This window comes from Thalia democratica, chromosome 6, assembly GCF_965202585.1.
Source record: "Thalia democratica chromosome 6, ktThaDemo2.hap1.1, whole genome shotgun sequence".
NCBI lineage: Eukaryota > Metazoa > Chordata > Thaliacea > Salpida > Salpidae > Thalia > Thalia democratica.
Genome location: NC_139170.1, coordinates 10,951,226 through 10,975,669, shown reverse-complemented (window position 1 = coordinate 10,975,669; position 24,444 = coordinate 10,951,226). Strand labels below are relative to the sequence as shown.

The window sequence follows — 24,444 nt, the reverse complement described above, 5'->3', positions numbered from 1 at the left end:
ACATACAAATTGTGTATCAAACAAATATTTAAAACTGATTTTTTAAAGTTTACATGTTTAACAAAAATAGCAAACAGATAATTTAAAATGTTAATACCCAGGATCATAAAATTGGTATAAAAAATACTTCAAAAGTTACAAAATACTTGATAAACCAAATGAATAATGCAATCATGTTTACATACCTAATGATTGTAGCATAAAAGTAAAAAGCATATAAAAATAAAAATAAGAAAAACAAAAACAATGAATAGTGCAATTGACTATATTAATTATAACATACACCATGATTGCAACAAAAATGTCAAAAGCATAAAAAAGCGATATTAATCAATATTAAAAATATTTCAATATAGATTTATTTAGAACTAGATGTTTTTAAAAACATGTTTGTAAATTTAGCTTGCTGTTTAGGTTAAGTAGACATTTTTATTAGTTGCTTATTTGTTTCAAATATTTTGAAAATTTTCAAAAGCTGATTGTAACTTTCAAAAGTTGTTACCAGCAGCACTTGCCTTTCTGCTGAAGACAGTTTTCCTTCTAGAATGACAGAATTTATGTAAATGTTACTGAAAATCTACGGAGCCCAGAAACTTTAGCGAGTACCCATTGGTTCATCCTCATGTGGCGTAATATTATCTTTTTCATTTAATGATCATACAATCTAATTTATATTTATCACACAATTTAAAAAATGTATAATTTGTTTTAATACCTTTTTTTTTATTTGGAATTAGTAATTAATTATGCATATAATGTAAATTTTAAAGGTACAAAGAAATATAAGATAAGTTTAAGAAAAAATTTGGGTTAAATATAAGTGTTTATACAAATAAATACATATGTTAAGAATTATTATTTGTGTTATACTTTCAACAAATGTATACATTTTTTAATGGCAAAATTTTTTGTTTTTATGGATTCTTGTTGAATAGTCGTTTGCAAGCTTTAGTAGCTTTTAACATTATTGTATTAGGCTTAATGTAGGTAATTAAACACCTAAATCTTCTGGGTACACACTGCTAGTTGGGTAGGCATTTTTTCTCTTCGAATTGTGTACCTAGGTGGCAGGTTATAAACATTTTGAATAAATAATGAAAACTAGTTCAGTTTGATTTTATTTTGCAGCAATCTTGTTTTAAATATTAACAAAGTATTTTAAGTTTTTGATTAAAGGTCTTAAATTAAATATTAACTTTTTTTATATGTTTTATTTGAATAAAACTAGTTTTTTTGATTGTTAACTCATTTTTAAAAAGTGATAGAAATATATCTTAATAAAATGAGTGAGTATTTTTTTACATGTACTTTTTTGACAATTTGTAGAAATAGAATTAAAATTGAAAAATGAAGTTTTTTACATTTACAAATTTTTTGTTCTTGGCAACAACTGTTTATGTTGCTCACTCAATGTGGACACTATACTCATTGTGGACTCCACAAAAATGTGATCCAAACTTGCACAAGTTTTGTCTTAAATCTGCTATCCATCAGAAACCCGAACAAAAGTGGAAAGTTAGTCGATTTATATCTACTTGCAAAAAAGTATATTGCACTTTTTGTCCTTACTTAATGTTTTATAATTACCTTTAATTTTGACTAACAAAATTTTATAAGTTTCATGGAATTGTGTAATTTTATCAAAAATTTAAGTTATAGAGCTAAGAGAGTTCAAAAAATTCTTTATAGATGCAGCAAAATTTGAGTTTAAAAAATAACTTTTACAGGTTTTAAGCAACAATAAAAATAAAGTTTTTTTTTTCTAGATAACAAATAGGTCTATTGTGTCCTTATTCTTCTTTAAAACAGTTTTTTTTGTTAATAAACATAAATTTTTTTCTAATTTTAGGCATAAATTGTTTTTTTTTTAGAAAAAATAATGAAATATACATTTTTTCCAACTTTTGAAAAAATCACTCTATAGAATATTTTAATTTTTTAACTTTATAAAAGAAAACAAGACTTTTATAATAAAATTTTTTTGTTGTACAAAAATTGACAACAAGAAACACTCCAAATTGGTATGTATAAGATTTTTATTTACAAAGCTAACTAAAATTTTTAAGTAAAATAAAATATTTAATTAATTAATTATCGAAAGTATGTCATAGTTCACTCCAAAGTGAATATATAAATTCCAATGTTTTTTTATAAATTTGACCTCTCCTTAAATTTATTTTTGCGTTAAAACTTAGAACAATTTTATGGATATAGACATATATTAAAGTACTTTTTATTAAAATTAACCAAAATGAAGATTTAGAAAAGTAGCATATTTATTTCTTTATACATCTTAATTGAGTAACTTGTATAAAAACATTAATTTTAAAAAGCTAAATATAAAATAAAAATGTTACATGTTTACTTTTTGGAAGCACTTTAAAAACTAGAAAACTTTAAGAGCATTTTTTATTTCCTTCTAGATGTCTTTATGATTTTCTAAGCTACCAGTTTAATTTAAATGTTGTTTGTCTGTTATAAACAATATTTAAGTCTGCCTTTTCAGTAATTGTATTAAACAAAATAATTAAGGGTTTCAAAATATAGAGAACTAGAGTATTATCATATATTATAAAGCATATTTTTCAAAGATGGAAATACCATTTTATCGTTGAAGTTTATCTTTGGTTTGTTAATAGTTAATACTTAGTACTAGTGTTTAGACTTTTTTCTAGTGTTAACTTTGTAAATGAAAAATTAGTCTAGTACAACTACTATAAAGTTTTTTTTTTATTAATTAGAAAATAATTTGATAATTTTTGTCTTTGGCTATACAAAATCGTGTTGAAATTCGTTTAGTTTTTTAGACAATCTGTGCAGTTTTTTAGAGAGTTGTTAAATAATATAAATATTTTTTTTTATAGTTAAAACTGTACTCATCACCAAAGAAGACAGATTTCAGTGCTGATAAAGCCACATTACTAAAAACTTATAAGAAGTTTGATTTCAACACTGATTTTAAAGAGTAAGTCTGTCATATTTGTATATATAAAATTTTAAGTATACTGGTTAATTAACAATCATAAAAATATATTCTTTATTAAAAAAATTACTTAGTTTTGATTTTAAAATGTTGGCTAATAATTTTATAAAAGCTTTAAAAAATGTATTATGAAAATTAAACTTACACTTAAATATATTAATGGATTAATTTTTAGTTGTTTTTAAAATATTGACATTTTAATATTTATTAGTAATGATGGTTTAGTTTATTATAAAAATGTAAAACTAAGCTGTCTGCATTAAATAAAACTCATTGTATCTCATTATTTTTAGTTCATATCAAAAAAAGCCTATCTTTTTTAGAGGTAACTTGATTTTACTCTAACTATAATAAATCATCAAATGTTCATAAAAATTCTTTAATTATATTAAAATCATTGACTATTAAATGATAACTATTATCAATCTATAATAAATTTGATGTTTAAATTATCATACTTATCAATATAAATTACCAGAAAGCTGGATATAAAACTGCCGCAATCAACAATTAACAATGGTTCTTTGTACTTGCATCTGTTTCTCTATCCTCAAGGCGAGTCAATGACTTCACGAACTTCAATAAAAAGAGTTTTTCCTCTCACCAAGCACGCATTGCCTGTTTACTATTTCAACCTGCTTAAGGGATTGACTTCTTCATCTGTTAGTATATAAATTTATTTTATAACTTTTAGTTATTTTTTGTAAATATAGTTTCAAAAAATGTAAGTTGTCTTATTGAAAATACTTTAAATCATCATTTTTCTTTGTTGGTTTAATATTTTTTTTTCTCATTTGACAAATAAAAGTTAAAGTTTTATATAACTGCTTAATATAAAACATATATTTGTCAATAAATGTTTTTTAAACACTTTGTTAAGTTTAAAAAACAGTGTTGCACAGGGTTCGTGCGCGTCAGGCTAAATCAGGCTAAGTCAGGCTAAATCAGTTTTTTTGGAAAAAGTTGAAAAACGTCAGGCTAAATCAGTTTTTTATTTAAAAATTTGAGAATATCAGTTTTTCTTAGTTCAAGTGCTTGAAAATCTTTGATTAAAAAAAATTAAGAAATCTTTTTAAGATCATATGAGATGTAATTTATTTCTAAATAAAGATTTCGATATTAAAGACAAAATCAGTTAGTATTTCTAAAAATAAACGCTTAAAGCCGTTTGTTGAATCTCTAAAAATTTTTTAGAATCTTTATTATTTTGTTTTGAGTAGATTATATACGTCATAATTATGAAAATTTATTAAACAAATACAGATTAAACATTACAGTTTAGTTCAACAACTTAGCTGTTTGTTTGAATTTTAATACTCTTATAAGCTTTTCATTTTGAATTTTAATAAAACACAACATTTCACGTCGTTTTAATGTAAATCTTCTGGTTATAATGTTTTTACTTAGTGATTTATTAAGTTAAACAATTGTATTTAGTAATATATATTAAATTTTTACACTAGTAATAGATTATATATGACACTTATTTTAAAACTTATTACTGAATTTGTTATGTTAAGAGCATAGGAAGGGGTCAATCACCTTTTTCACAATTTAGTCTTATTTTATTGAGTTATAACTAAGCTATGAGTTGCTTTTTGCAGATTTTTAAAGCTCAAAATATTTTTGAGATAAAGCTGATTGAAGTCGGAGACTATAATAGTACTAATCAAGACCCCCCAATACCTAAAATTACTTCTAAAGGGGATTTTCCTTACTTTGAAAAAATGTCAGGCTGTCTCAGTCACGCTAAGTAAAAAAAAAATTGCGCACGAACTCTGGTTGCAGTAGTTTGATCAAAAAAACCAGTTATATAACTTAAATTATAAAACTAAATTAATCATATTCCATTTGAGTCCGCACTCTTAATTTGAGAATTGTTTGAAAAACCAATCCAATGAATTATCAAGTTACACGTTTTTGTTGCACAGACTTCTTATATTTTATAAAATTTAATTTTTGTAGCTGTTTCATATAATCACCCTGACAAGCATCTGATGTAGTATCTAAAATATTAAAAAACTTTTAATGTGGTGAAACCTGTTTTTATTGAGTTTGTCTTGTTTTAAAGAAATCTATTTGAAAGTTATGAAAAAACAGAAATAGTTTATTTAAGACTTTTCTTATCTTCTGTTTTACTTAGTATACTTGTATTCTTATACAATATAATATTTCTATAAATTTTCGAAATTGTTTATATTGATAAAGTTATATTCAAATATATTTAATACTTCATAACACTTTTATTTCGAACTATAGAAAAAAAGATTTTTTTTAAATAAAACTACGTTAGAATATTAAAAAATCATATTTTAAGTAAAAAAAAGAGAATATAATTAAATAGTTAAGTTGTTTCTTATTATACAATAAGTTTATAGTTTAAATTTGATGTAATTTGTTGGTTAATGGCTTAATACTTTTTATTTATAGTTTTTTTGTTGTTGACAAATAACAAATAAATGAATGAGTTTTTCAGGAAAATAACTAAATTTCCCTAATTTAATAGTTGAAAGAAATTTGTTATGGATAAAAAACCACTAGGTTTTACAATATTTTTTTTTATTCTCAAAACAATTGCCACAGAACAATGACACAGATGAAAATGTTAGTCTCGAAACAGGGAAATCACCGGTTACCCACTACCACCCCTCGATAAAGATGCACGTCATGAATGAAGACATTCAGTTTGCCCAGCGCGATTTTCCCAGCGAACTCATCCAATTTGCCGTGTTAGTTCATATACAAATAAATATCATGTAAAATAAAACTTTTTTCATAGTAGTTTATGTTAATTTGCAGTTATTGTAACTAAGTAAAAAAAAGTTTTAAAAAGTAGATATAATAGTTATTTTTTCTGTGTAATTAGAATATTTGAACATATAAAAACTTGTGACGTGCTGACATTTGATCAAATATATATCGCTAACTTATATAATAAAAAAAAACTTGAAATTTAATTCACCCAATTAAGTTTTGATGTTATATGAGATGGCTGTGTTAGATGATATATTTTCCTTGCTATGTATATCTTTGTTTAAACGCACCAACGCCTTATGACTTTAAATTATATCTGAAGGTTTTTGATTTTTAAGATTTAAGTTGTAAGAAAAAATAGGTTTTTCATTTAATTTTAGTTATTTTAAACAGAAAGGTAAACGAAAACTTCAAATAAGACTAAATTATTTTAATTTTTTTGTGGATTTTATGTCAAACTTAAATGCAATAGTAAAATTTAAATCCCTAAAATACTAGTTTGAACTTGAAGTTTAGTTTGTAAAATTACCTTAGCTACCTAAATTTAAAGCCTTTTTAGCATAATAAAAATATTTCTTTTCCAAACAAAAACTTTGATTGTTTTAAAATATCAACTGTAATTTTTTTTGTTAAGAATCTAGGTTCTAAAGTTAAAACGACTAAAGATCATTTTCCAAATCTCTAATTTGAAATTAAACCTTAAACAATGAATCTTATTATTTAGCTAAATCGCAATGGAAGCTTGCATTATAAACCTTTAAAGTATTAAAGTTGTTTTAATGGTAAAAGTCAACTTATTGTAGTTTTTTATCAAACAATTCTAATGTTTTTAACTAATGAATTTAACATTTAAAAAGAATGATCAGCAAGTTTTTCTTAAGTATTTCAAATGTTGTTAAAAAATAGTTTTGTATAAAAATACTTTAGTATTTTCAAAACTAAAAATGATGGCTTCTTTTAAACAAGTTGGATCCAGTTAGAAATAAATGACTCCGGGATCATTATTTTTACTTATTGAATACGGGGGTAATATTTTCAACTTGATCCAGCAAGTTTAGTTTCTTAAATAGCTATAATTATTATGCTTCCTTGTAGGTTTATTATCTAGCTTAATTTTATTTTTAATTTAAAATACGCACGATTTAGTTTTTACATTGTTTTGAATTAACTAACAAAACCATAATATCAGGTTAGACTCAGATAGAAACTACCTGCCAATTTTGTACTTGGATGATCTATCTCAACTGGAAAGGAACTTGCAGGTTATTTTTTGTAATTTTTTTTTATAATTAGTTCTCTCTATAACTTGAAAAACAAATTCACTTAAGAAAGTAGAGTTTGTTAAAAGTTTATAAAAAATTTTGAGTAAAACTTATATCTCTTTTCCTTATAGTTCTTAAACATTTATTTTCAGGTTTAAAATTTAAAAAACCTGCAGTAATCGTTCTTTTTTTTTTTAAATTTATTTTTTCCGAGTTGGTAGATTTGAAAGATGTTAAAACTCTAATTTAGTTTTGAGTGTAGCCCGTTTTATTGCTTAATTTCACCTGCAAACAGGTTCTGCCATCGAATTCAAGCGAAATAAAAGTTTCTTTTTCATACGAACCAATTTCTACTGGAAAGCTGAGGTTTTACATGCTGTTTAGACAATCTATCGGTCTACTGAAAGAAAACGGTATTTAGTTGTTTAAACTTTTCAAACATTTTTTTATTCTAAGTAAATTGATCACTCAAATTGATTGAACAGAACTGTATCAAAACTCTTGATAACTTAACATTTTGTAGTGTTAATTTTTTGTGTTTAGTAAGGTGAAAGTATTTGTTTACAAAAAATTATAACTTAAATCAAGGCAGAATCTAAAGTTTCAATAAAAGCTTCAAAAACAATTTAGCATTGAAGTTATAACAGTTTGATTGTATATGAAAGTGCTTTCTTATTAAAATATCTAATATATACCTGATAGTATTTTTTCGGTTTTGTTAAATAACACTTGATAAACTGAAAATATGTTTTTATGTGTATAGTAATTACTAGAATTAGTTCGTACTTTATCAGGGTTCAGTGACAAAGATACAGATGACATAAAATCTTTGCTGACTGAGACAAAATTACACTTTCTTGCCATGACTTTTGTAGTTACCATGTTTCATGTTAGTTGAAATGTTTTTTTTAAATATTTTTAGCTTTAAGTTAAAATTTTGGTATAAACTTTTCTAAGGAACTCACAAGTTTTGCTATTTAAAGATGATAATTTATTTGATTTCGCAAAAAAATTATAGTATATAACTCTGTATATTTGGGTTACATATTGTATTCATCTCCATATAATTAAATTAAATAATTAAAAATATTATTATAAAATATACTTACTGGAAGAAACTTGAATAAAAATTTTTTTTACAGAAATATTTAAAAAATATTATGTGCCTAATGTTTTTAAAAACAAAATTTTTTTTTTTTTAAAGTATTTCATTTCAGATTTAATAGACATATAGTTTTTATATTTAAACTAGTGATGTACCGGACCCACAATTTCGGGTCCGGCCGGAACCGGACTTTTTTTTCAAATTAGAATCCGGCCGGAACCGGATCCGGACTTTTTTTTCAAGTTGGAATCCGGCCGGAACCGGATCCGGACTTTTTTTTCAAATTAGAATCCGGCCGGATCCGGATATTAGACAAAAATGGCAATATCCGGCCGGACCCAGATAGTGAGTCCGGTACATCACTAGTATAAACTAGCCTGAGTCAGAATGAATTTTAATCTAATAATAAGTAGAACAGCTAGCCACAAGGTTTACAAATTTTGGTGTTATTTACAGTTAAAAATCTGAAATCAAGTTCTTGAATAAAATACACTAGAAAATTACAAAATATTGAAAACTGGATCAGCTCAAACCCATTCAAAATCTAAAAGAAAACTAGCCTGAGGCAGTCTAAGATTTTCTAAAATTCCCAAAAATTTTTAAACTAGCAGGGTTGCCACTGTTTACGTCATTAAAACTATCTAGAGTGAGTATAAACAAGCCTGAGTCAGAATGAGGTTTTTAAAAACTGAAAAAGTTACTTTAATCTAATAATCAGTAGAACAGCTAGCAAAGGTTGACAATTTAGTAGTAAAGTTGTGGACTGATTGTGGTACACTTAACTTATTAGTACTACCCATCATATTTAAATCCTATCTTATTTAATTAATATCTAACAAATACTAAATTCTAACTGAGACTACTTTCTATAATCAGACACGACAGTTTTTAGTTATGAATCTTTTATATAAAACACAACAAGAAATACTAGCATATACAAAATTATTAATTACTTTGGTAACACTTTAAAAATTGGAAGCTCTTTAAATCTATATCAAAAGACTTAAAACAATAAACTAAAAATTAAATAAAACTTTTAGTAAACAGGAAACTGTAAAATTTTTAAAAAACTATTAAAGTATAAACCTGGCTTAAGTATTTAAACAACTAAACACCAGTTGAAATATTCACTTTTAAAACAAAACACTACTTACAATAACCATTCACAAAAAAGTTCAAGATATTTTGTTGCATCAAGCTGCACACCAAACTAACTAACTACTTACATATAAACTGCCTGTCATGTTTTGATGTTTTGTTGCATCAGTATTTAGTTTGAAACATTTCGTCATATGATTCTCATTGGCTCGTACATTCAACCGTATTAACTCTAAATATTCTCTGAGCTCAACTTTAAACAATAAATAATGCAAGTATTCATTCCAAAGTTTTTAATTTTACAACATATGTAAAAAGTTGCATTTCTGAAATGTTTATTTCATAGTTTAGATGTAAACAAATGTAAATTAGTCACGTGTACAAAATGAGCCAATCACGGTAGGTGTTTAGTTTTAACTGACGAAAATGACTCTTATTAATTTACACAGGGTTTGATTTTGAAAAAATACTTTTCAGTATGCTCTTTTTTACTAACTAGATCCGGGTCCGGACTTTTTTTTTCAAATTAGAATCCGGCCGGATCCGGATATCAGAAAAAAATGGCAATATCCGGCCGGACCCGGATAGTGAGTCCGGTACATCACTAATTTAAACATAATAATAGTTTTAAGCTTTTAATAAGTTAAAAATTTTTCATGTCTAAATTTGAAAGCTTAAAATGCATGTTTGTTTCCTTGTTTAGTATTTATTTATCTCGACAGGCCTTATTCGACTTCCTGGCGTTCAAAAACGACATCAAATACTGGAAAGGAAGAGAAACAATGCAAGGACTTTCTTTCAATACCGTCATGTTCAAGTATGTTGAATAAGTACTGTCACGAGTTTGTAGAAAGATGTTAAGATAATTTTTAAATTTAAGTTTGTGCTTTTATATTAGATAACTTGTAGCTGTACTTTTACTTGGATCACAGTAAAGACTTTTAGTTGTTTCCTTTCAATCTTTTTGTTACAACTAATACATGAACATAACTCCACGTCGTTTGCTATTTTTTTACAGTTAAAAAAACTTAAGAAAAAAAATTATAAACAAAAATGATTTTATGATTGTTAAAAGCTAAAAAGTTATTATTGTATTGAAAAAAAAGCCATAAATCACTTTAATTTGGGTGCACGACTATTCAAATTCGAACAATTTAAATTCTTTAAAAAAATTAAAGGGCCACAACTAAAAAAGTAATGTATATTTGTCAAATATAAAAATACATATGTAGGTCCTATAAGTATCTACAAGCCATTTTTTCTTTTTGCAAAAAATTAAATATTTTTTGAGATATGGCTTAATTAAACTAAAAAACATAGTTATCTTTAGTTATTTTAAAATATCTTAAATAATATTTAATAATTTGCATCAAAGAAAAAAGTGGCTTGTAGATATAAATAAGATCTACATATTTATTTTTTAAAGTTTATATTACATTTTGAGATAAAGTCTTTTAATTTTTTTTAAGAATTTTGATTGTCGGAATTTGAGTTGTCCGAGTTTGAATTGTAATGTAACCCTTTACTTTAAATGCAAGCATAAATATGTACTTTCTAAAAAGACTATGATTTTTTATATGTTTAAATGAAAAAAAAAACGCTAGTTTTGTAATGAAACTGTTTGATAATAAAACTGTTTGATATTGTTTCCTAAAACTAAATATTTTAATTGTGGTTACACTATTCAAACTTGTTCTTCCTAGAATACCATATTTTCAAAAATAGCTCTTAGTGATTAAGTTTAACTATATTAGCCTGCTCTAGTATTTAAATAAAATAAAAGTTTTTCGAAGGTTTAAGTAGCACTTAAAAATGAGATAATACTAACTTTTTGTTCTCATGCGCAAATAATTAAAAAAAAAAACGTTAGCTAGACTTTTGGTAAAATTTTAACGAAACATATTTATTTATTTTAAGTTTCGTTTTGGTTTATGTTTAGTGTATCATAAGTCCTACTAACAACTCGCATGTGAACAGGTGCGCGTCGTCGGTGATAATATTCTTGTACTTGTGCGACCAGAAGGCGAGCCTGCTGGTGACAATACCGCAGGGCATCGGCATGCTCATCGAAGCGTGGAAAGTCAAGAAGGTGCTGAAAGTTCACGTGGTTTGGAACGGGGTAATTCCCAGCTTCGAGAGGAAGGAACAGGTCTGCGAGGAAGAAGCTACCAGGGTCCATGACCAGCAGGTTTGAACTTTTTTTTAGTTTAATATTATTATATTAATAAGAGTTTACAGTAGTGTTAAGATGCGTTTTGATTTTTTAAGGTGTTTTCCTGTGCTTACAACTGATATATGGCGATTCAAGTTCTTATAAAACTTTTTATGGGGTCACATCTCAAAAAGTAGCTTAAAATTCATAGATATTAAAAAAGTCTATCTAAAGTTCTAATTAATAAGATTATGATGGATAAAAAGTAAAACATAATTATTAGACAAGATAGTTCACATTAACTCAGAGTTATAAAATTTTTAAATTTCAGTATTTGAAACGTCGTGCACATGCTTAAAACTGTGTTTGTCAGCTAATTTAGATCTTAATATATTCTCAAACATACTGAATCTTAAAACTTTGTCCTTTTTTGTTTTAACCTTCACGTGAATGATATAGGTATGCTAAAATTATGTTTACAAACGTTTTTTTAAACGCTTATGGAAGTTAAAACTCGTATTTTGCACAAATTGCTAAAATTTTAGTCGTAGTAAGCATCTAATCTCATCCTTAAATACTTTTAGCTGTTGAAAAGGTAGTTTTTAGTATTAAAAAAGTTCTAATGGATAATCAAAAGATTAATTATGCAAAGGCCGTGTGTCTAAAGCAGGGTTTCCCAAACTGGGCCAAGTGGCCATCTTGGGGTCATTACAGAAATTTAGGGGACCATGAGCAGCAAAGGGGCCACAATGAGGCTATGGGGTCATAAAATGAAACTTACACTAGATATCCTAGAGATGATGATGAAGAGCAAAAAAAAAGTCCTAGGCGGTTTTAATGGTAGTTTTGTTACTTATACTGATATTATTGAAAAAAATCGGAATTTAGGGGACCATGAGCTGTAAAAAGGGGAGCCACAAGGCCATAGTTTGAAACTTACGCTAGATATTCCGGAGTTGATGTTTGAGAGCAAAATAAAGAGTATTTGGCGGTTTTAGTGGTTGTTTTTTGAGAAATTTTGTTGGAGGGGGCCATAGCTTTTTTAATTTCTTTAAAGAGGTATTTTGAAAAAAAGTTTTGGAAACCCTAGTCTAAAGTTTTTTTCTCAAACACAAATGAAGAAATGTAAAACTTTAATTGTACACTTTTTTAAATTTTTATTCATAACAATTACTTTTTTTGCCAAACTTTTCAGTTGGTGAAAACAGACTTTAGAAACAAAAGACAATAGCTCGATTATTTAAGTTGGTTATCAAACAATTTTAAACAATAATCGTAATTGTAAAATTTTCCTTAAAATTATTTTATATTTAATACTTTATAAATAGCGTGTTTTTAGTAGTTTTATTGTTATCGTCTTTGTCGTATTTTGTAATGTGATATTTATTTAATTTATTTTCAGGTAAAAATTACTACTATTTTAAATGTTTTGTTTTAGCGATTTTGTCTTATAAATTACTTTAAATTAGCTTAGCTCAATTCTATTTTAAACTTTTTCTAAACAGACTTTTATACTTTATGACGTAACTATTTTTAGCTAGACTTTTCAAATTCATTGTATATAACTAAAATTACACTATAATATTAATAGTTTTTGGCAATATTATTCTGAGGATGCGCTAAACGAAATTAATTAATAAACTTTTTTCGAAAATGAGTGAGTTATATTTAAATTTTTTAAATAAAACCAGTACCAAAACCAAACTATTCAAAAGCTTAATTCTATAGTTTTTTTTTTTATGACTTAATAAAGTTTCTGATTGTTGTTCCCAACTAAAATTTTTTTAAAGTTCTTTTTAATTTTACTATTTCAAAAAGTTTATTCTAAATAACAAAGATATCAACTGAAAATTTAAACTTGTTTATAGAAGTTTTTTTAGCAACTTGTATTAAATTTTAGCATTTAGCTCTAATACTTTAATATTTATTACTTTTTAGGTCAAGTTTAAAAACATATAACTAAAATATTGTTGACCTTTAATTATCGACATTTAAAAAATGGCGATTAGTATTTCAAAAGGTTCTGTTAGCATTTACACCACTTTAAAACATCTAAGCTCCACTAAAGTTTGTATTTCTTAATCAACAATTTAAATAACATCAACATTGCACTAAATGATAAAGATCACAATGTAAAAATATTTTTAATTTTAATGTAATCATAACTTATTTTTGCTTATTATTTTAAAGTTTTTTGACTAACATGATTTTATTATGTAAATATATATATGTTTTTATTAAAAATTAAATGTTTTTTAAAATTTGTTTTAATTATATGTACAATTTTACAACACTCTATTCTTGACAATACAAGCAGACTTGTTTTCATTTGTTATCACTGTTATTTAAAACCCACGCATTATTGAACTATTAATTTTTAATTTGTTATAGAACGCAGTAGTGATAAGTAATTTTAAACAAACATATATTAACTGGATTTTCATAGTAAACACAGACTAAAACTTTATATAAATAATGACTAAAATTAGTTGTATGTTTTTTAAATTTAAAAAAACTTTTACATACGGTTTTAGTTCATTTTAAAGAATATAAAGTATTTTTTTTGATATACATTATTATCCTTTAGTTATGTTTCAAAAGTGATGCTTCATCTGTTATTTTATTTAGATATTAAGTTTTGTATAAATATTTTTAGCTTGAACTTAGTTTTAACATGTTGTAAGCATATCATTTTTAATCATATAAGATTTTTATAATCACTTAAGTTATATTTTAGTAAAAATTACATAGTTTAAACAATTTAAAAATATTCTTAACCATTTAAGTGTTTTTTTCTTTCAACTGATATTTTTTGTTAGGTGTTTAAAGTAGGTACCAAATAATTAAGTATTTTTCTGTTACTATCGTCCATTTCGTTTCAACATATTTTTTTTATAAACATTGAACTATCGCTTATGAGCTCGTTGTTTGTTACAAATAATTAAGATTTTAATTTTTCAGATTTATATCTATATTTTTACTACACTTTAAATACATTTTTGCAGGCGTTCAAATACTTATCATACGCTTTGTACCCACTATGCCTGCTTGGAGCAGTCTACTCACTTTTCTACGTTCCTCACAAAAGGTTTGAGTTTGTTTGTGTGAATAAAAGTTTTATCAACATATTTTTTTCAACTTTTTTTTGAAAGGTTATTATATTAACTTACTTCAAAAGCATTTTTTTAGATTTTTTACTTTAAAATAAGTAGTGTGTGTCCTTGTTTGATAGGATGAAACAAGAACTTGTTCACTCTTGTCTCGTACCATAAATAAACAACCTTTTTTAACCAAAAACCACTAGTTCAGTTTGTTGTCTTTTAAAATATTTTTTTTTATTATTTCAGCATTTATTCCTGGGTCGTTCAAAGCCTCGTTAACGGTAAGTATTTTTAATGTTATGCTTATTTTTAGTTAAGATATTTAATTAAAAATTTAAAAGCGTTCGTTTTTAATTTTTCTTTAAAAACAGATCTTTATTTAAAACTAATTGGTTATTTATAAATACTACTTAAATATTTTAAATCTTAAATGCGAACTCTACTTTTTCTAAGTATTTTTGTTTAATTACTTAAATATCTATTAATTACAATTAAGTCTATGGAGTAATTTTTAAATCTTAGAATACTATTTAACTGAAACAAGATTATAATAACTAAAAAAATGCAGTGTTAATTTGACAGTTCTAAACCAATACATGATTTTGATATTTATAGTAAGATTACTTTAGTACATTTACTAAACATAGTTCTAACTGGTAATGTGTTTGTTTTCATATCAGAAATTATGTAACAAGAAATTAGATCGTAGAGGTTTTAGCAAAGCCCGTTGGAAATCAAAACAATTATTTTTTATGCAAATAGTATATTATACTGACGGCTTTACTTTTGTTACTGTATGTTGATACAGAATCTGTAGAGCTGTTAATATTAAATACATTTAGTAGGCAGAGTAATGCCATATTTAATAAAGTTTTTTGCGTACGAAAACAGTTATCTTGTTAGTTTTTATACTTAGTTTTATTTTACTCTTGTAATTTGATTAAAATCACTACATTAAATACACATATGCATTTTGAAGCATAGTTTTGTATAAACTTTAATACCGTAATATTTAGGTTTTTTTCTTATGTTTGTATATGCGTCTTAATATTTTTATGAAAATATTTAACTTAAAACTTTTAAAACCGTAATATTTAGGTTTTTTTCTTATGTTTGTATATGTGTCTTATAATTTTTATAAAAATATTTAACCAAAAACTTTTAATACCGTAATATTTAGATTTTCTTCTTATGTTTGTATATGTGTCTTAATATTTTTATAAAGATATTTAACCTAAAACTTTTAATACCGTATTACTTAGGTTTTTTTCTTATGTTTGTATTTGTGTCTTAACATTTTTATAAGAATATTTAATATAAAAGTCGTTATTAGGGATTTGAAATAATTTTTAATTGTTTATTTTTCAGGTGTGTATGTATTCGGGTTCTTGTTCATGTTGCCCCAACTATTTATAAACTACAAACTGAAGTCCGTTGCTCACCTACCTTGGAGAGCTTTCACTTATAAGGTTTATATTTTACTAGTATCAAATTTTTATTGTTACTTCAATTTAGTTGTAAGGTTTTTAAAATTAATTATTTCATGAGTGTTTGAATACACATCGAGTTTCTTAGTTAAGTGTATTGTTGTTTTTTAATAATGAAACTTTTAATACTACAAAAAGATGAACTTTTTTTTGTAGGAGTTAAAAAAGTCTAAGGCTATAAAAAGCTTAAACTGTCCATTGTTTTTTGTAACTGCAAAAATAAAACTTGTAGTCTTTTGTTTTATAGTTTTTGGATGATTTTTATTCTACTCGACTGCTTCAAAATTAGTTTGGTAGTCTTTAAATGTTGCATATTTCGTAGTATACTAAAGTTTTTACAACTACTTACTGCATATACTACTTCACAAATAGTACTAGTATAACAATTCTTCAAAGACTAGCTAAGACCGTAAAGTTACAGCTTGGAACAGAAAAAGTAACAGTATTCAGCTTTTATAGATATTTCCTCCTTTAGTAGAATATTAGTTTATTTTTTATAACTGTTCTATAAAGATATAATAACTAGATTTTTTTTTCCAGGCGTTCAATACATTCATAGACGATGTATTTGCATTCATAATAAAGATGCCCACATCTCACAGAATTGCCTGCTTCAGAGATGACATCGTGTTTTTCTGTTTCCTGTATCAACTGTGGTTTGTGCTTTTTTTTTTATATGTAAAATATTTTCATAATCAGGAACAATTTTAAAAGGTAGAAGTATTATGGTTATTTTTAATTGATTTATCAATTGTTGATGATTGTAGAAGTTTGTATAAGTTGTTATTGAATTATCTTGGTAGTCGTTAAGTTTTCCATTTACTAACCTGTTTGTTAACATGTATATAACTATTTAAAGTTATATACATGTTTAGTTTATAAAACTAATTGATCAAAAATATAAACAAAACAATTTTGTTAAAGTAGCTTGTTAAGTATTCTTGTAAAGCTAAAGTATTAAAATGTTACTCCTTGAAAATTTAAATAACAAAACCCTTTAGTTTCACTATAATTTTTAACTAAGTAAGATTACAAAATGACTAATGTTTTTAAAGTATTTATTTTTGAAACTTAATTAAAAGTAATTTTAAATTACAATAGTTCAATTAAAAAAAATATTTTACATATAAGTTCATTATAAATTCAAATAAAACAGTAAGTTTGCATGTTTTTAATTATTAGTTTTATTGTTATCTTTCAATTAGCATGTTTTTGTAGTGTATTATTATTTTAATTATGTATTTTTTTCAAGGTTGTACCCTGTAGACAAGACAAGACCGAATGAATATGGCTACAGTTATGAAGAAGATGAAGATAAAAAGAAAAAAGAAGACTAAAAGTATTTATAATAACCGAGTTAAATAGCACTTGGTAGTATTAAGTAAAAAGTTCACACATATTAAAAACAACGATTTTTGTGAAAAAAACTAATTGAAATTACTATAATACTATTGTAAGTTTTGTTTTATTAAATGTTATAAACATTTTTCCAAATTTACTCATTTAATTTCAAGTTCTGTGCCATGCCAACAAGTCTAAGAATTGTTTTCTCGTTTTAGTTTTTATATACCTTATTAACTTTAAACTTACATAACTTATTTTAGATTAAAAAATGACATATATGTGCAATTTTTAGGTGATTTTAAATTTTACTCACTAAATTATTATTATTTTAAATATTTCTAGTATTACTTATGGTAATTTGTTTATGTATGTTTAAGTTTTTTCACTTACTGCTTTAAAATGAGATTTTTTTCATAGTTTTTGTTAAACTTGACTTTGTAGAAAAATATTCGAATAGTTTTTTTTTTACTTTTAGCGACACAAGGTGTAAGATCCTTTATTATGATAAGTATGTATAATGTATATTTAAGTTTTTAACTTTCTGTTATAGTTTTATATAAAGTTTTCATTTCTAAAATAGTACAGTACTTAAAGTTTATAAATATAAATTTGTTAAACTTTTCAAATAAAATGGTGTTTCTTATGAACTAATTTAGCTGCTCTAAAACAAAAAAATAACGATAATAAAGGTCGTTAACAAAAAAAGTTACTACTTGAAAAATTTGTTAATACGAAATTTAATAGGACACCTTAGCCAAAGGAATCTTCCTATAAGCACATGTTAAATTGTTAAGGCTTTATTTAACAGACTTAATACATGGTTAACGTTACTTACTCCCCTTTAATCAAATGAGAGGGTTGAAATGTTCTTATTTTGGCCTGTGTTTTTTGTTCCAGCTCAAAAACTATTTTGAGCTTTTCAGATTCTCGTCTATTTGATAAAAACACTTCGATTATTTTTCTTCCAAATTAAAAAAAAAATCCAAATTAAGTTCCAGTAGGTCATTTTAACTTTGTCTATAGATAAAATCAGTCTGATAGTCACTTGTTTTATTAGTTTATACGTCCAAATTTATTTCTGCGATAGAAAGGTTTTTTAAAAGTAAATGAAGGATTTTAAAAAAAAGTTTTTGAAAAAGTACATGAAGTTTTTTTATAAATATTACTAAACTAAATGTATCTAGCAAGAAATGTTTGTTTTTTTAAGAAAAATCATTATCTTCTTCGTTAAAAGATTTAAACTAACATCAACTTTAAACTGTCAAAACAGTTTATGACATTAAAAAAAGTATTAGATATTTTTAAGTTGACACATAAAAATCTGAGTTTAATAAACTCAACGATCATTAAAATAAATTTACATTAACTCACTGCTTAACATTTAAAACAAAAGATAACTTCGTTGGTATTTCTTGGATATATGTTTTTTCAATTCAAGGTAATTAACTTAAAAAAATATATTGTGTACTTTTTACTTTATAGATCGCAATAAAAATTCTCGACTAAATGATAAGGAGAATGATCGATTTTAAATTTTATTAACAAAGCAATGTTTCACTCGCTTGATCCAAATGAAACGAGATCATCAATTGAATAAAGTCTGTATTTTTTTTACATAAACATGCAAGAAGACATTAGGCTAAACTGAAAATAAAACTGGCGTTAATGCGTATATTTATATATATATATATATGTTTTACACATAAATGCCAGTTTTATTTCAATTATTATAAAAAATATACATGAAATATTTCTTGCATTAAATCCTAACCTTATAGAATTCTTCGAAAAAAGTTACAATATAAAATTGGTACATAGCTGTAATAAAACAAACTTCGTTTTTTTTTGTTAGGAGTACGTAATTAATATAACAAAATAAAAAACAAATACTTTTTGTTTTTAACTTACTGATAAATTTATCCAAAAAATAATACAGGTAAGGCAACTAAAATAAATTCATGTAACAATTTACATATTTATGAAACGCTAGCGGTTCTTCAAGTTAAGGTCAGGAGTTCAATTCTGGCAGGAATTATTTCATTAACAAGTTTTAAGAAAAGTACTTATAGATTTTTAAATATCTATTATATATTTAAGTGGTTGAAGAACAATTACATATATTTTTTAAAGTTAAATTTTACGTTTTGTTGTTCAAATATTTATAACATAGTCAACAAAACTAACTTAAAATGTTTTAATTTAAATTATGTTTTAAAAAAAGCTTTTATAAGTTCAATCTACTTAAGAATTTAGTACACACTTTATAAAAAATTGCATTGTTAAAATATTTATACGATATTTCATGAAAAATTTAAACAGTTTTTTGTTAAAATAAAAATAAAATTGTATTTTTTTCATTATAATAAACTTTATAAATTTATTGAGATTTAAACAAAATCATGCTTTTTAGTTTTTTTTTTAGTTACCAAAATACCACCAAGACATGTCAGGTGAAAACAAGTGGAACAAAAGTAATGTTAAGAAAATTAAACTTGTAAAAGTTCATGAAAAGTTAACAAGTTTTGACGCAGCTTGAAATTATTAAAAAAACTATTTATTTCTCAGTCTTATGTTCAAAGATGTGTAATAAAAGATTAAATAATAATAACTTTCAAAAGTTTTAAACGAGAAAGGTTAAACATTTAACGAAATAAAATGACTAATAACTGTGTTGTAGAGTTGAATTAAACTTAAATTTGGTTTTGAACAAATTCATTGAAGTATTTTTACCTAAAGGTTATAACTAATTAGTTGAATGAAAAAAAATATAATATTTAATGTTTTTGAGAGCACTCCTACGTTTATTTTACTTACTTTAACATTTATAAAAAGTTATTGCACATAACTTTTTTATTTAAAAATAACTAACTATTGTTTACTGTTTAAAGCACATACAATGTGAAAATTCAAAATTATTAACTAATAAAATATAGTCTAAATAACTTTAAACTATTTTTTACTTAAAAAAAAAAAAAAGAGTTTCTTGAGATGAATAAAAGAAAATTTACTAACTCTATCTTTAAAATGAAAAAACCTCTTGTTAAAAGAAGATACAAACATAAAGACATGTAAATTAAAAAAGCTATGCACATGTAAAATAAACATGTAAGTTAAAATAGCTGTAAAAAATGTTCTTACTATTTTTAGTTTAGCTAATCCTTACAAACTAGCTTATGATGCTGAATCATCCTTTGTATAGAACGCTAGTTTCTACTGGTTATCTAAACTCAATGCTTTTTAGACTTGTTGACAAAAAAATTGAAAGTTCTGAACTATAGATTTACTCGGAAGTTGAAGCGTTTAATGCAACAAATGATTGGTTGAAACACTATAGTAAACAATGTATTAACTTTTTAAAACAACTGTTACTAAAAGTGTATCTACATGTAATCTTAAGTATTTAAAGTTTTATCTATAAAAAACTATTAATGATACTTTTAATACCAAATTTTTATTTAACTAATGTTTGTCAACATGTGAAATTACTTTACATATATTTAATAATATCTTTTACAGTGGTTATAACCAGAAGCAAATATATTATACTAACATATTATAAAAATATATATAACATAAAGCAATCAAATTATTAGGTAAACTTTTTTGTTTTAAAGGAAAATATAATATTCCTTCGTGAGAAAATTCACTAAAAGCGAAGCTTATTGGGTAGATTATTGTTGTTACAAGATATTTTACAAGAAAAATATATTTTACAACTTCGATATTTTTGAGAAGAAAATGTTTCTAAAACTATTTTAAAAAACAAAAATTTACATAATAACCCTTGCTTTTTGCAAAAACGTTTCTAAAATTTCCTCAAAAACGGAAAAATTTACCTAAATAGCTTCGTTTTACTTGCACTTTTTAAAAACAATAGTATACTCAAATACTGGAACTACAAAATGATTTCAAAGTTTAAAATGCTTCCTTATGGTCTCCCAGTCTTTGCAGCACATATACTACTTTTCGAAACCCTAATATAAAATGTTGAAAACGAGTCGTATTTAAAGAGCCAAAAGTAAACAGGGGTTATAATTTGTGAATGACATTAACTTATAAATATTTACAGCATTTTATATGAAAAAAAGTGCTTTGAAAGAAAGTATTAAGTTATATCTGATCTTAATTTTGAAATGAATTTATTTTATCTAGTTAAGAACAGACTTGCTGCTAGTGCCGTAAAGATAAAGTAAATCACTTGCTATCGGCAGTAATTCGTCAATTAACATACGTATCAAAATTTGGTTCTTAAAAACTTATACACATTCAAACCGGCTAAATCAAACAATTTTCTGAATTAAACTAAGTTAAAATAAAGTGGAATTGTAATATTAGCATGGTACTTGTTGATTTTAAAGAAGAGAAGTTCTAAAACTTAAGGTTCCCTTTCAGGATCCAAATTTTAATTTGTTAATGAATGTTATTGCTGACGTTTAAGTTGATAGTTTTCCCATAATATCCTCGTATTTAAAAGATTCTTAGTAAAGGTACAACAACTTTAATTAAAATGATACAGAATGATTTGTTTTACAAAAATTTTAATTAAAAAATGTCTAAACTTAAAGTCGACTCTGAGATAACGTTAAACATTCATGTATAAGTTACATATTTGATAAATTTCATATACTAGGTTTGTTGATATTTATTCACGGATAACATAACTAAATGTTCAAAATAAACAAAATCTAAAACAATATTTCATAAAACAAAAATCAATAAGAAGATAACAAAATAATTTATAAAGAACAAAATATAATACTTTGATTCTAACTACACGATTTCATAGCAATTAATACAGCGGCTTGTCAGAACTTTGAAAACCTCAAACTCAACAAAATCCTTTGTGGTGTTTTTAAAAGCGTGACGTCAGTTAAAAAAATCTCTTTAAGTTTCATCTACCGCTCTCGTTAAAGATGACTAACATTCTACCAGACATGCTGGAAACTTATCGCTACTTGTCACTAGGAAGTCTTAACGAAAATTAAATTCTTTAGTATTGCGTGAATTTTTCCCTTTTCGTTCAAATCACATATTACATTCATTACTGCTCCTATAAAAAAAAACTGGTAGTTCGGTCAAGATCCGTTGACAAGAATTTTTTTCTAAACAAAATTTTGAACGGAAGACGTCGTGGAATTCTAGCAAAAGATATCTGTAAATGATAAAACAGTTTTAACTTAGTGCTCTGTAAATTATTATTAAAAATATGATTAAAAAAAAAAAACAGTTTAATCGGCTTTGCTACTTCTGTGCTATGTAAGAAACTATTGAGAAATTCAATCAGCTTTTTCGAAGATATTTTTTTGTTTTGATATTTCCAACATCATGGTTATCAACTTCAGAAGATTTTGAGCAGTATCACTCGATTAAACAAATCAGACCATTCTAAGTGAATAGAGCCACAGTGAATAGCAGAGGATATTTCTAAGATGAAAACCTATCTAGCTTGAAGTTGTTCAGTTTGGCGGAAGTATCTGAAAGTTCTTAAAAAGGAAGCTTCATTGAAATGTAATCACTGAATTTAAATAGTTTGATTGCGCTACTGTCTGATTCAATAGCTTGGTTCGCATCGATATTTTCCTCATCTTCAACAAGAAAGGTTACTCGTGATTCAAACCTGCTCTTTTTTACCCTACAACTTACTAAAAACAAGTGTTTTAGAAGTAAAAATATTTCTGATTCCTACAGTACATGTGCTTACTAGTTGAAACTTAATTTTAAAGTTTCTAATAAACTTTTGCTTGACCTTCGTACTTATGCACTGCTTGTTCTAGTAAACTTTTGCACTAGTTTTAATTTTGTTATTACTTTAAGAATAATGCAGACCATTTTAGATACATTTTTATTAATTTAATCAATTTATTTTTATTTGTAAAAAAAAATCACGTCGTGTAATCTTGTTATGAATCATTGACCTAAACATAAGAATTTAATAAGAAGTTGTTTGTAGCCAAAATAAATTGAGTTTAGAAATTGATATCAGTAATGACATCTGCTCTGTAAGATAGTCTTGCAATAGTTGTAAATTAATCAGCAAACTTTTTACTGGCTATGTACAGAATTAAATCAAAAAGTTGTTCTTACTTTAAATTTTTTAAGTTTAACTTAAACCTCTTTAATACACTTCATAAGTTGTTGTAAATTTTTAAAGTTAGCTCTATTAGTCTTTCTTAGTTTTATTTAAAGTAATTTTCCCAAATTTAATATTTATTAAGAAAAACTTATAAATGTAATTTAAAAAACTCATGTACATTTACTCTGTTAAGTTAACAATAAAGTTTTAAAAGAAGTTACTCATTATTGAAAAAAAATAAATTGAAAAGGGTAGTGTAAATTATTAAAAATTATTTTGACTATAAAAAATTGAAATCTGTGGTATTTAAGCTTCTATTATAACAGCTTAATAAACAACGATCAAAATTACAACGCTACAACTTAAAACAGTAGTTCAGTACAATCACTATCAAATCAATGAACACATCATAAATAAGAAATTATTGTAATAAATCAAGATGCTTAATCAGTCAATATTGTTGAAGCTTGTTTCAATTTGATAATATAATTATCTATAAATGTAGTTACCTAGATATATAACAACATTATTTACAAGATGTTTTAAAGTAATAGTATTTACATGTTTCTGTTAATAATAAAAAATTTATTTAACAACCGGTTTTTAAAAGTCTAATTTTTGCTTGAAAACACTTTAATTTAAGAATTATTTTAATGTATAATTTTAATTTGATTTCTTTTACTTTTCATTACAACTTAATTTAAAATGTCAACTTTTTATAAACATGATTTTAAGCAGAAGTTGTCTCTCTGAAAGAATATTCTTTATAGTTTTTTATTGTTTAATTAATTACGAAAATTTGTTTACATTATTCTTTCAGACAAACAATAACTTACATACCACGTGAAGTTTAATAGATACTACAATTTAGGGGTGGGCAACGTACGGCACGCGGGCCGGATCCGACCCGCAGATTAAAAATCTGCCGCAAGTGAAGTGACCGGTCCGCCAAGGTCAGTAATAAAAAATTTGTATATAACTTAAGAGTTGAAATATAAAAAACATTAATTTTATTTTTTAGTTCATGTGTAGTAATAAAATAACCATTTTGTCCGGTCAAATTACCCTAAGCAGAATCTTTTATT

The 24,444-nt window shown here is 24.9% G+C and overlaps 1 protein-coding gene across 1 annotated transcript; it reads left to right on the top strand.

Annotated features, from left to right (window-relative positions):
* Positions 1-1,334: 1,334 nt before the first annotated feature.
* Positions 1,335-17,489, top strand: LOC145837988 (lipid scramblase CLPTM1L-like). The gene is made up of 14 exons (XM_082945499.1): positions 1,335-1,515; positions 2,865-2,965; positions 3,462-3,645; positions 5,567-5,712; positions 6,927-6,999; positions 7,295-7,412; positions 7,794-7,888; positions 9,925-10,019; positions 11,180-11,390; positions 14,360-14,442; positions 14,702-14,736; positions 15,824-15,924; positions 16,483-16,598; positions 17,195-17,489. The coding sequence occupies exons 1-14, from the start codon at positions 1,348-1,350 to the stop codon at positions 17,277-17,279; spliced, it is 1,611 nt and encodes a 536-aa protein (XP_082801625.1). The 5' UTR covers positions 1,335-1,347; the 3' UTR covers positions 17,280-17,489.
* The last annotated feature ends 6,955 nt before the right edge of the window (positions 17,490-24,444 follow it).

What these genes read in the sequence shown, in the direction of transcription:
- LOC145837988 (XM_082945499.1), top strand. Translation starts at nt 1,348, where the DNA reads ATGAAGTTTTTTACATTTACAAATTTTTTGTTCTTGGCAACAACTGTT. An exon ending in AACCCGAACAAAAGTGGAAA is followed by an intron (nt 1,516 to 2,864) that starts GTTAGTCGATTT and finishes TTTTTTTTATAG; the next exon opens with TTAAAACTGTACTCATCACC. An exon ending in TTCTACGTTCCTCACAAAAG is followed by an intron (nt 14,443 to 14,701) that starts GTTTGAGTTTGT and finishes TTATTATTTCAG; the next exon opens with CATTTATTCCTGGGTCGTTC.